The sequence below is a fragment of the Indicator indicator genome, chromosome 5 (genome assembly GCF_027791375.1).
Source record: "Indicator indicator isolate 239-I01 chromosome 5, UM_Iind_1.1, whole genome shotgun sequence".
Taxonomy (NCBI): domain Eukaryota; kingdom Metazoa; phylum Chordata; class Aves; order Piciformes; family Indicatoridae; genus Indicator; species Indicator indicator.
The window spans coordinates 11,157,107-11,170,908 of record NC_072014.1 but is presented as its reverse complement, the minus strand read 5'-3'; the positions used below and the strand labels follow the sequence as shown (position 1 = coordinate 11,170,908).

Genomic DNA, 13,802 nt, shown 5'->3' with positions numbered 1-13,802 from the left:
ATGCAAAGTAAGGGGGAGAGGAGGGGATTAGAAGTTGCACTGACATTTTCTTACGTTTTGGGTTTGCAACCTTGATCTTCTTTAATTGAGCTTTGGGGATGGAATATACGGAACTCTCTTTTGGTTGCCTCTGTCAGAAGCAGAAGGGGAGATGCTAAAAATCTTGTCTTAAATATTTTACCACCAAATTAGTTTAAGCTCTATCTGTGACATGAGATTAAATTTTAAAGCTTTTTGATTGCTTAAAGCTCCTTGGTGGCAGTGGCAAATGCCTTGTAGCTGATTACAGCCCGGTACAAATAGTAGCAGTGCCAAGACTCAGCTTTGAACGTGTTCTGGACTAGGACTGTTAGGGCAAGTTAAGAAATCACTGGTCAGGATCTTGCAGGTCAAGTATTGGTTAACAAATTCATAAGAGAAGAGGAAACACAGAAGGAAAACATAAATGCAAAAACATCTATGTAAATGCCTTGTTTAATGTCTGGAACAGAATGTACCTCTGCATGCAAATGCTGAGGTTTGAGCACTTTAGGAAGTGTGACACGTCCAGCACTTCTTAATCAACCCTTCAGACAGTGTAATGGGTATGCTCTGTTTGGAGCACCACAACTGTCCTTAGAAAGTGTCAAGCATGCCTGGACAGGCTGGCTTTTCTTTTACCTGCCTGCTGGAGCTTACTGACCCTAACAGAATATAGTTCAGTGCTTTCTGAGTGTTCTGTCTCTATCCTGATATAAAGCTTACTAAAGCAGGGCAATAACACACGTCCTTTCTGCTAAAACCACAGGGCCCTGAGGATGGTGACCATGCCTCATAAATTGACTGGAAATCCCAGCCATACCAATTGTGTGCAGTGTGACTCTCTGCTGCAAAAGTTGCCTGTCTGACTGCTCCGACCTGCGGTGCACACGAGACAACCGCCCTGTGCACACACGTAGTACATCCAGCACGTCCAAATGGCTGCACAAGATGCAAGTGATTCCTCTCTGTGTGGAGCAGCTGTTCTTCCAGATGTCTAAAAAGCAGCTGTTTACCTCCAGCTCAGAAAAAGCTATGTGCTGTGTAGCATACAGTACACCGGATGTGACTGTACAGTACCGAGAAATCAGTATTATAGCTTCGGCTGGGACTTACTGATGTGCTTACCTCCATGCAGGATGGAGGCTGTCTTCAGGCTGGATGTGAGGAAGAAGTTCTTCACCATGAGAGTGGTGAGAGCCTGGAATGGGTTGTCCAGGGAGGTGGTTGGGGCCCCATCCCCAGAGGTGTTTAAGGCCAGGCTGGATGAGGCTCTGGCCAGCCTGATCTAGCGTGAGGTGTCCCTGCCCATGGCAGGGGGGTTGGAACTAGATGATCCTTGTGGTCCCTTCCAACCCTGACTGATTCTATGATTCTACGATTCCACGTGACATGGCAAGACATGCAGCCAGCCCCATTCCCAGCCAAATAAGGTGGTGTCCCATAAATTTTTTTTGCCCAAAGTAGCAAAGTTCTTCATCGTTAAGCCCATGCATTATTATCTCTTTGCTTCAAGTAAGGAAGTCTGTTATAAGACTTTTTAGTCATATGGCTTTTAAAATGTTTGTATTTTGGCATTATTTATGGTACACGGCCAGGATAACCTCACCACTACTACAACCACGTAACGGTAACCTTGGTAACTTACTTGAAAATCAGCTCAGCTGTACCTTGCAAAACACAATACCCTAGGACAAAAGGAAAACCCACTCTGATTTCATAACTACTGGCATTGATTGCAGCTCAGCTCTGTGCTGGGGAGCAACGCACAGGGCTGCCAACAGTAAACATGAAGCTCAAATTTTTATGGATTTGCCAGCACTGTCAGTCCCAACCACTGAAAAATCATGATATGAAACCTTTTAAGGCCATCTATATTTAGGTAAGAATTTAGTACTTTTTATTTTCCTGATGGTTTGGTAGCATTTTTAATTGACTTTTTTTTTTTTTTTTTCCCCTGGGTTAAAAAATGGTTTATATTTTGAATGGAATGCTGAGATTCTCAGGTGATAACCTGAACCCAGTTCCTGAGGCAATAAAGAAAAGCACAAACTGTCCAGAAAACCTGGTACACTGACTGAGGTGTAGAGTACATTAAACAAAACTATCCAGCCCGTTGCTTAACTCAAGCTCTATAGATGCAGTGGCTGATGAACTGGGTGTATATTCAGACTTGTGTTTGCAAAGGACTGGATTAGCCAAGCTATAAATGCCTAGCTGTGCACAGACATAGTGTGATTTGAGTTAAGTGAGCCAAGAAGCATCAATGTCAGACTACAGTCCCTTACCAGCACCACTACCTCATTTGAAAACAAAACTGTGTATAGGTTTTTGTCATATGACAAAATGTGTATCACATTTATATGGATTTGTTGGCAATGCCGTGTTCCTGTCTCTACTAAAATTTAAACTGAGTTAAGACAAACACTTGAAGCACAAATATTTGCCAACTATATTCAATTCTTTCAGTATTGCTCTAGCTTAAATAAGAGCATTCAGACACTCAGTAGGAATTACAGATTCTGAGATAACTATCTTAGGAAAGGTCAAACTACTTCTGTGGAGTTTGTTGTTGTTTTGGCTTGGGAATTTTGGTGTGGTTTTACTTTTGTTTGGGTGTTGGTACCCCTGCCTTTTTATGTTTTTCATTTGAGACAATGCAATTTAGGTAATTATCCATTACTTTTTGAACTTTCCTTAACTGAGTCACTATGCCAGTGTAAGGCATAGAATCATCAAATGCTTTGGGTTGGAAAGTCATCTAGTCCAACCTCCCTGCAGTGAGCAAAGACATCTTCAACTAGGTTGCTCCAACCTGACCTTGAATGGTTACAGGGATGTTTAAACACCTCTGTGGGTAATCTGTGCTAGTGTTTCACCACCCTCACTGGAAAACATGTCTTCCTTCTATCTAGTCTAAATCCTCCCCTCTTGTAGTTTAAAACAATCACCCCTTACTGTGTCACAAGAGGCCCTGATAAAAACACTGTCCCCATCTTTCTAATAGACTGCTTTTAAGTACTGATAGGCTGCAGTAAGATATTTCTGTAGTCTTCTCTTCTCCAGGCTGAGCAACCCAAACTCTCTCACAGCCTGTCCTTATAGCAGAGGTGTTCCAGTCCTCTGATTTTTCTGGTCCCCTCTGGACTCACTCCATCAGATCCATATATTGTCCTACTACAAGCCAGGCAGTCCCTGCCAGGGACCTAACCAAGGTTTCCTCAAACTTGGGGCTCTTGGAGGATGCACCAGATGTGTCCTTTAACTGAGCCCCCACCCCATCTCTGCTCTGCCTTTGGTGGTGATTTTCTTTATTCCTCAGCTCAACCTTCTTTCCTGAGTCAAGAAGCAAGGAAAAGGAAGCTGCCTGGCTGGAAAGCTGTTGAATTGGTGCTGGCATCTGGGTGGCACTGCAAATATATTGAAGTGGGAGTAGAGAAAAACCAATGTGGTGACAAGGAGCTGCTCTAGTTGTGAGGCTGGAAGGATATTTAAGAAGTTTACCTGGCAAAGAGCTGGAGATCAGAAAGATGACAGTAAACAAAAGAAGTAGGAGGCTTTTGAGGCTGTTATCACTGATGCCAGAGGAGGAGAAGCCCATGTATAATAAGCCAGTAGTGGCTGTGCTGCCAACCTGCTGGGGTAGCAGTTTAAATACTATCAGGTTTGACAGGGTCAGAGCTTGAATGTGCAGGAGAAGAGCAGCAGCAGGCACCAAATACTGCATGAAGGTGTTGGTTTTCGTTTGTTTAGTTTGGAGTTTGTTGTTTTGGTGTTTGTTGGGGGTTTTTTTGTTTGTTTGTTTGCTTTTTCCCCTAATGTGCTATTATTTATTGAACAAACCACATCTAGCTCAGAAATGGACACAAGAGCTGCCCAAAACTGGGCTGTGTCCTGGATTTCAGACTGCTGGACCTGCAGGCAGCAAACAGCAAAACACTGAGTCAATAGAGATGTTTGGTTAGGTTCCCAACCTTGTAGTGCACAATAACAATGCTTTCTTAATACAGGGGCTTGGTATCTTAGTAATATTTCTGGAGAAATGAGTACAGCTCCTTGTAGGCCCTTTGATCCAATGCCAAGGACCTGTGTCTAGTTATTGCAAATAACCTTTTAAAGCTTTGTGCTAGGCTGAAAGCGTGAGGAGTTCATTACAAAAAAACATACTATGTGCAAACTTCGGTCTGTAAAAAACTAAAGTAAGTATTTTTTGCAAGCAGAAAACAGCCTAGTGTCTGAGTAGGAATAATATTAACGTTGGCCTAAACGCTGCTGAGGTGACTCGAGTACCCTAGCACCCGTTGTACCGGCTCGTAGCGACAGGTATTCTTCTCTGCAGGCATGTGGAGGGGCTGGTGTGGTTTTTCGACTCCCCCTGAACTGGGATTTCGCCCGAGCACCTGCGGCTCCTTGCCCCAGTTGGCCCCCGCGCCCCGCGCTACTCACGCCTGAGACATGCTGAGGCGCCGCGGAGATTCTTCTCTTCCGCGGGGCTGCCCACCCGGCACTGCTCCCTGGGCCGCCGCAGAGCGCCGCCGGCCCTGCCCGCCCGGCCCTCTCTTGCCCCGGCTGGCGGCGGTTTGTCCGCGGCCCGGGCAAACGGCTGCCCTGCGCCGGCCCCGCCGTTACCGCGGAGACCGGCGGCGGCAGGGGGAAGCTGCGGGTGTGGAGGCGATCGTGTCTTCTCCGCCCCGTGCAGCCTCAGGACCTGTACTAGGAAGAAAGTGAGTTAAGTTAATTTATTTGTCTCTGTTTCCCTTTCTTTTATTTTTCTTCCCAACAGGTTGTCACAGTTGCATTTGGTTTTTTCCTCATTTTTGTTTTCTTGCCCCAAGTACCTACCGAGGCAAGTTTCTGGTGGTTTTCCATTCCCTTTCGACCTGAAAAACAGTTTGTGATTACTTTTTTCCCTTGCAACATCTGGAAGTCTGCCTTTTGCATTGTATTTCTTCCATCAGTTGCATCCCAAAACCGAGCACATCTCTATGCTAAGAGCAGCTGGGGATGTCTGTCTCCACGACATCTATTGGTACTTCATCATTCCTAGAAGGATTTGCTTGTTGTTCTTGTTGTTTTGTTTTGTGTTGGTTTTGTTTTGAATTAGCAGTGGGGCAAATAGGAGCATAGAATGATAGAATTGTTTTGGTTGGAAAACAAAACAATAACTCTACCAAGTTTGGTGCTGAAACATGTTCCTTAGCACCACATCCCTGTACCTTTTAAACACCTCCAGGGGTGGTGATTCAACCATCTCCCTGGGGAGCCCGTTCCAGTGTCTGAGAACCCTTTCAGTGAAAAAGTTTCCTCTGATACCTGACCTAAACCTCTACTGGTGGAACTCGAGGCCATTTCTTCTTGTATCACTTGTTACTAGGGAGAGGAGACCAACCCCTATCTCACTATAACCTCCTTTCAGGTACCTGTAGAGAGTGAGAAGGTCTTCTCTTGGTCTCATTTTCCTCCAGCATGTCTACATGCAGCCTGTAAAATCAAACTCTTAAGTTCTGAGGCCTGTTTTGGTAGGAGTCTGGCTTTGAGGGTGATACAGCTCATTTGCCTCCATGTAAATGATGTCTAGCTGGTAGTGAAGCTGGAGATTTAAAAAAAAAAAATGTTTTAATTTATTGCTTGTGTGCAAAGTGAGAAACATCCGTTGCAGAACGGTAAAAGATTCCTTCTTTAATTTTCCCCCCTTTTAAAGCTAGCAAGAACGAATTACAGCACATTGCTTTTCTCTTCTTTGTTATTTTCTTCTTTTTATTTATTTATTTTTTTTTTTAAAGTTTGGGACAATGAGTATTTTGCCAGGGATCACTTTTTTTTTTTTTTGCCATAAATCTGTGGGTGTCTGTGTTCCTTTGCTTTTATTTTTTTTTAATTTATTTCCCTTCCCTCTTTGACACCTCTCCTCATATAATTAGGTGAGACTCTTAGCTATCAAGTTTCCAAAATAAAGTTCCTAGCCCCCGTGGTTTTGGAAAAAAAGCTTGAAAACATAAACCTTGAAGGATCAAGACTGTAATAAAATGCATCTAAGGCATATTATTTCTTGAGCCATGTGATGGCTATGCCCATCAACATGCTTACTTTTGGTGTATTAAAGCAGTGAGTTTGAGCTATGTGAGGAAGTGAGCTTGAATGCCTGTTGCTTTTTGGGTGTGTCAGAAAACAGTGTAAAATCAGCTTGTGTTAATTTGAAAGTAATACTTCATGCTGGCACAATTTACATCAGAAATTTGGCTGTTTCCTTTCAGTATCTGATTGTCATTCATCTGCAGGTCAGGGGGTTCTCAAAAGCAGTAACTTGTCTTTTGTTCCTACAAATACCTCAGCGAGACTTTGCAGCCCAGATGGGAACCTTACATTTTTATTTCCAGTAATGCAGGCATTTGTACATCACTTCTTTTGCCAAAGTATTGTTTTTCAGTGAAAAGTTTTGCCCGCAGAGTCTCAGGAGTGCTGTTTCCATCAGTGCATGTGGTTTTAAGGACCAGTTTGACCATAACCCCTAAGCAATACCACCTTTTTCTACAGTCCTCAAGATGCTGTTCCCAAATCTCTAAGAGAAAGGGAGTAATGCCTGCAATTCAATAAATAAATACAGGAACTGGAGTCGGAATAGTTTAATAGTTTAAAGTGACTGTAGTTCTTTTATTCTACAGTGTTTCGCTCAAATCCAGCTTCTAACATCGATAGCTAAGCAACCTATTTCATGTGTTTGAGACACAAAAAACAGTAGGAAGCTTTCTGAAGAAATTGAAATGAGAGCAACAAGACTGCTTGATGTGATGTGGATGTTAATTATTAATCTGAGTTTATTTCCCTCTTTTAGGACCTCGGTGCCACAGTGCAAAGGATGTTCTTCATTGTGCTCGAAACTGTATTAAAGATGAAGTAACGCCCCTTGCTCACATTCCCCCTACCCTTTCCCCCACCCCCAAAAGTTGGAAGGAATTAAACATCTTCATATAAAAAATGGGAAATTAAGCTACCAAAAAAAAAAAAAAAAAAAAAAAAAAAGTGATGTGTGTGAGAGTGTGAGCAGGGAGCCTGTGCAGGAGCTGAGGGGCTTTTTATTTTCGTCAGTTTGTGGGGAACTTGAAAAACCAAAAAAGAATCATGTTGCTGGGAAAAGTCATGCAGTAAAATTAATTATGAAATAAGCAGAGTTGATGGTTTTTTTTCATGGGAAAGGAGCCTGCTTTTGTAGCTGAAATGGGAGTAGTGTATGACTGAGAACAAGTAATTGGTTTAGCCTAAGAAAATAGACATTTATAAACAGGGAAACTGGGGAGTGTGACATGTTCTGGTTTGCTGTAGGTTTCCAGCTGAATCTTTGAGCGTTCAAGCAGTTCAGAGTGAGAGGACATAGGTCTGCTTGTGCTGTTTGGACAGTGCTGTCCTCAAAGATTATCCTGTGATATATTTTCAGCTGGAGCTATGTCTCCACTTTAGGTTCAGCACAGCTGCTCTCCATCCCTATCTCCAGCTTTATTTGACTGTTTTTCCCTGTATCTTCCTTCTTGTCTCTTCTCCTGGAGGACCACAGCCTGAATTGGAGCTGAGGTCCAGCAGACACCATTGATGGTCAGTCAACACCATGAAGTATCTCACTCTTTCAAGTCCAGGATCAAAAGTCCAGGCACCAAACCATCTGAGATCTTTAGGAACCACCAGAGACTTAAAGGGATTTGTAGTTATTATTCTGCACGTTGTATGTTTTTTGTATAGTACTGATAGCGACTTCCTCAGCCAGATCACATTGCATTAAAAAATAAAACTCTGTTATTTAATCTATCCAGCAGGAATAGGCAATAGGTTTTATACAGAGTGTTCCTTTTGGCATCCCTAATTCCTCAGGCTCTTGCGAAAACGAGCTTAAAAGTTCTGCTGCCTTGGAAACTAGGTGCCATCATTTTTCAGAAAAGTCTTTTATTACAAGCTTAAGAGGCGACTAGTGAGCTTACAAGAGGATAATGTATAAAACTGAAGGACCTTGTTCCTCTAAACACAGGTCCCTGGCAAAAAGCTTAGTGCACCTGTCTCTTACTGAGTCAAGGCTTAAGTAAAGAAAGGAACATAATAGGAAAAATGTTCTGCCTTTGCAACTCATATTTCAAAGCATTTACAAAGGTCTGGATTGTCCCTCAAGGCACAGGACAGAAGGTGGAGTAGGTTTTTTGTGTGTATTGCTGGCCCAAAGAGCATGCAAAGGGGAAGAGGCTGTGGTTCAAGGCTTTCTCCATCATGCAAGATGGATGAGCTGAGGCATTGGGCCACTTCTTAGGAGTCAAGGATCCTGTTGCTTTTTTGGCTGTGGGGATGGGTCTGCTGCATCTCCCTGGTGTGTGCTATGTGGTATCTAGCTGACATGAGCTCTTGAAGAGACCATGTATGCTGCTAGTGAGTTTGACAAAGCTGGGGTTGTGAAGAAGTGAAAGGAGGGTGTGTTTTTCTTGATGGCTCATGCTGAAACGCCGCCTTGCTCTGGAGCCCTACCCTCATCCGAGAGGGCTCAACAGAGCATCTCTCCTGCAAGGCACAGTGGCTGTGACAACTTATATCAGGGCAGCTATCCCCAAATGAGGACCTGATTACAACTGAGTTGCATGGCAGACCTGTGAGTCCAGGAAAGTGACAAGCAGGACCTCTGGTAGGCAAGCTTGGGGAGATGTTGCTCAGGGCTTCCTTGCAGATGGGTATTTGAATTTTCTTTAGTCTTGGATTAACATGTGTAAAGAAGCTCTGGGTGTCTCTTTGCTGCAAACTTGGAGACCTAGCCTTGTGGCTTCAGTGCTAGCTTCTACCTCATGCTGACACCCAGGAGGGATGGCTCTGCCAGCTGGGCTGTGCTGACCAGTTCATTCAGCTTTGTGATTAGTTGCTGAGCTATTTTGCCAGCTAACATTAACTAACTGGATCTGCAGGAGGTTTTCTGCTTGCTTCAAGGCTAAATAAAGGGGATTTGTCAGCAGTCAAGTCTATCAGACTTTGATATAGCACCAGCATGTTCGTCAGGCCTGAGCGTGGTACATGGAAGAGGAGGACTGGACCAGAATTAGAAGGTATAAAGTTCAAATCTAATTTGAAGAATTTTTCCTCTATCACTTGAATATGGGAAATGTTCCTGTGGTTTCAGGTATAAAATGTCATACTTCATAAGGAGTGTAGGTTTTAAATCTCAGCCAGATATTAAATGCCATGCCACACTCCACTTCTCTCTTTGTTAAAAAGTAAAGCCCCAAATCATCTCTCCTGAAATAATGTTGTTCCATCAAATTAAAGCTTTCAAAAGAAGCTGGTTCAAATAGCATCAGCTCTCTATCACTGGGAAACAGTGGAGAAGGTATTGATTTTAATCCATACTGATGATGGTTCGTTGACATTCAGCTATTTAATTATCTAGGATGCTGTCTTAAAGGTGCCTACCAGCATAAATCCTGCAGTTGATACAGACTGACAATTAACATGCACTAGATGGGTTTTTTGGTGAGAAAGAAATAGGAAAAGGGAAGGGACTCAGGCTTCTGGCAATTATCCAAGTAATTTGTTAGTAGAGGTTTTAGAAAACTGGTTGGCTTTGAACATTTGGCTTCAGCTAGAAATTTTTTAATAAATTAACACAAATACTGTGTCAAGCTTTAGTCATTTAGGAGTGGAAAGGTCACTTCTATATTATTCTGCAAAACAAATATTGGAAATAAGTAGCATTTCTTTTGGCTGTGTAACATGAAGATGTATTCTATATTGTGTGTGAAATGGCACTTTTGGACAGAACCATTGCAGCACTTCAAAAATATACAGATCTTTTAACTGTTTACTCACTTTAGAGGCTCACCAGTCAGCAATTAAAAATGTATTATACGTTTCTCTCTTATGATTTTGATGGAAAAAATGAGCAGAAGTTTCACTGTTATTACTGGCCCTGTGCATCAATCACAGAAAAGCACAGAATCACAGAATGTTAGGGGTTGGAAGGGACCTCAAAAGATCATCCAGTCCAAGCCCCCTGTCAGAGCAGGATCACTTAGAGCAGATGACACAGGAACGCATCCAAGTGGGTTTTGAATATCCTCAGAGAAGGAGACTCCACAACCCGCCTGGGCAGCCTGTTCCAGTGTTCTGTCACCCTCAATGACAGTGAAAAATTTTTTCCTCATGTTTACGTGGAACTTCCTATGTTTCAAAAATTCTTCTGTTTTTACCCAAAGGAGTAGAAAACACTACCCAACACATAAGCACCTTTTCATTGTGGTAGGACTTTAGCTGACCTGAGCTCTAATGTCTCCTTCCATGGTAAACAGGCAGGAAGTTTGGTGGGACCATCCTGCTGTGGAGTCCTGGGTTGCTGAGAACTTTGAACAGGGAAGTGTCACTTGCCTTCCATGGCAGGAGGGGATGAAGGTGCTGGTCTCTGATGTTGCCAGTTTGTGTGCGCATTGTCTCATGGTCTTAGTGTGGAAAAAAGTAGCTGTGAGGTGTTACCATGAATTTATGGGGCAGCAGTCTCGGCTTTGGTTGGTCCTAGTCAATGCAAAAGACAGACTTTTTGAAAGTCCTTTGATCTCCAGCTTGGGAGTTGATGTTTCTGAGGATGTCTGGAGTACAGAAGACAGGGTCAGGGGAGGCAAGTCAGACCTTCATGGGTCAAGTCTGGATTGGGAAGATCCCCTTCCAGACCCATTGACTGATTGCAGGGAAGCATTTAGGCTCCAGGACTTGCTGCCTTAAAAGATAGCAACGGAGTGACCTGAGTCTAAAGCAGAGGGGGATGTTAGCCATCTGCTTTAGCAGTTCATCGGCAAGCAGTGGAGGAATTCATCTGCTATTCGTGCACGTAGGCTGTTGTTGCATTGTGTTTTGTTCTGTTTTCCCTCCCACTCTCTAGTGAAGCACCTGTTGAGTTAATCCTCTTTGATTCAACTCCAAAACAAGGAAGTCAAACTCCTTGAGAGGCAAAGCAGCTCAATTCTTATTTCTCCAGGTTTCTGTGCAGAGGTCCTATCTGGCGTGCTTTGAAGGCTTCCAGAGGCAAAATTATTAAAGCAGGAAAGGGTGGATATGAGGGGAGGGAATACTTAATTTTGCTGGACAGAAGGGTGACCTGAGTCATGAAATGTTGTTCCAAGTTGTTCTTGAGGATGTTGAGAAATGTTCTAGAGGTTCCATTTTGGTGCATCTTCAATGAAAACTACTTTGGTTTAAATAATTAAAAAAAAAAAATCCTTTTGCTAAACTGGATGAGTCCTACTTCATCCACTGAGAAGTTAAAAAGCAAGCAGAACAAAATGTCTGCAGAAAGTAATCCCAAAATACAGTGATTTTGTGGGGAGCCATCAGGTGAGATTTGGTGGCAGTTTTAGTTCTGTAGATGTGCTCTATGCATTGTGTATTCACTTTTCTGACCCCAAAGGGTGGGCAGCCTGTGCCGCCTAAGAAGGGAAAGGGGTTGCTCCAGAGAATATCTTGTGATAGGATCCTCTATATCTTCTCCAAGCTCTGGAAGAGCCTTTCTTGCTCTGCAGGCCGTCAGGATCCAACCTTAAGTGCTTGTGACTAAGAAGGATGAGCAATTTCCATGATCCCTCCCCCATAATTGCCCATCTCTTTGCCTTCAGACTCTAGGGACATTATATCCAGTATATGGGGACTCAGTTTCCATCTGGACCAGAATGAATGAAGTTCAACTAATGTAGTTGCATGAATGAAGCAAAACCAACAACTTATGCCCAGTGAATTAATTGGAGCAAGAACTCAAGGGTTAATCATGTCCCATCTAGAGCTGAAGGAACAATACAAAGCCAGTGCCCGGCTGTCTGTCCCTGCCACGTTGCACGTGCGTCACTTCTGCATGGAAATGAGTGTGAAACTTCTGTTCTGTTTTGTTTCTTTTTTCCCCCTCCAACTCCTGGTTCAGCTTCTTGTGCTATAAATAAACAGCACAGTGTGAGAGAAAAATGAATAACAAGGGGCTGTAGCTTTTTAGGTGCCTGTGGCAGGATGTTTTCTTGATTATCCTGTTTCTTGTAAACACGGCGATGGCTTTTGTAGCCCAGATGTAGAGGCAGCCAGAGTTCATTGTTCAAGCACCTGCTGTCCTTTCAAATGGACCCAACGCAGCCCATTGATAAAATTCAGACTCAGAAACCTGCAGCACCAGGCTGAGCTCCTGTAGACAGCTCAGAAAAAATATAATCCTTGAGGATCTAACATCCGCCCTGTTATTTTTTTTTGTGTGTGTGTGTCTCTATTATATTTGATTGGAAGGGGAAGGGAAGATTTTTTTTTCTCCCTGCTCTTGTTCTCACAATAGCAATAAAAACAATGCTCCCTGCCTTAGAGGTGGTAAACTGTGAGAAACAACAACAATAGTTCGCTGTGCAAGGATGCAGCCAAATTTGTGAATGAAACTGGTGGCTGCAATTTAGTTTCCAGACCTGTCTCTGTTTTTGGTGTTGTGAAACAAAATGAAAAGGCCAGAGAAGAAACAGCTGGTAACTACTGCAGGCTTGTAGTTGGGAGCACAGGGAGAGATGTTGTTGGAGTTGGAGAAGAGTAGCACAGGGATTTTCTGCTTCCTGCATCAAGATCAAAGCATGAAACAGGTACCTTTGCTCGCTTAAACAGAGGCTGTGCTGCATTTCCTTCATCTGACACTAGTGTATGGTGGTGTAACACTTTTGATACTGCAGTTACAGCCTTCCCAGGTTGGCCACATTGGGTAAATAAAGTCAGAGAGACCATCTCTGGGCTGGGACTGCTTTATAAGCTGCACCATCATGCCATTAGCCCTTGGAAGAAAGGGCTATAAGTTAGACCAAAGCAGCAAGTACGCTTGTTTCTGTACCTACAGATCAGTTATGCCCCTTCTATGCACCGGAGTGTATCTTTGCCTGGAACTTGAGGGCAAAAACCTTGGTTTTTGAGGTGATATCTTTCAGGAGTGGAGACCATCCCAGGCTCTGGAGTTGAGAGGTCAGAGAGCTGAAGTGGTTGATCAGGGCAAGGTGTGGTTTAGCAGCCTCTTCCTGGACAGAAGACTTGTTTTCCATGGTGTTGTTCAGAGCAGGAGATTTTTCTTTTGGTGACATCTCTTGCATACTTCCCCACTTCTCATACATCTCCCACCTGTGCTTTTGGCTACCCAAGCAGAGGACACATACAGCGATTTAGTTACTGCTGCTTTGAGCATGGGATTGGACCAGATGGCCTCCAAAGGCCCCTTTCAACCTAAACTACTGGGTATCTATCTTGCCAAGAGAGTCAGATGCCATCTATGAGCCTTTTACAAAGGCACTTAATGGGTCAAAGACTTTCTCCACCCACCTCTGAACATGAGATCTGGGACTGTAAAGGAAGCTGTCCAGTCCCAAAATAATAATTTGTCTGAGACAGGTGAAATCAGGTGGCCATACCTGTGTTGTGCTGTGGCTTCATCCTACTTGAACAGATGCTGCCAGCTCCAAATGTTGAACAGAACTGAGGACAGTGTTTGAAGGACTCCTTGCTTGGATCACCCCACGTGTCCTCCTTCACTCCCTGGGCTGTTAGGGGTGTCCTAAGGAGAGGACACTGCTCTGTCCCATACCTGTGGGACAAAGCATGGAGAGACCCATATGCTGTTAGGGGTGACATCCACTCTCCTGCTCTCGTTCCTTGTCCTGCAGCCTGTAAGTGGGGTCCTGGGCATGGAAGCACCTAAGGATAAAATTTCATGCAGGCATTCTTTTTCATCTGCCTTTAATTAAGCCACAGGCTAAAAAATGCAGAGGGGCGTGCTGGCG

General features: G+C 43.6%; 1 protein-coding gene across 1 annotated transcript in view; it reads right to left on the bottom strand.

Annotated features, from left to right (window-relative positions):
• IQCA1 (IQ motif containing with AAA domain 1) overlaps nucleotides 1-4,361 on the bottom strand; it is a 115,351-nt gene extending 110,990 nt beyond the window's left edge. Inside the window, exon 1 of the mRNA XM_054380925.1 lies at nucleotides 4,309-4,361. Coding sequence (XP_054236900.1) covers nucleotides 4,309-4,361 — 53 coding nt within the window. The remainder of the gene's footprint in view (nucleotides 1-4,308) is intronic.
• Nucleotides 4,362-13,802: the final 9,441 nt, after the last annotated feature.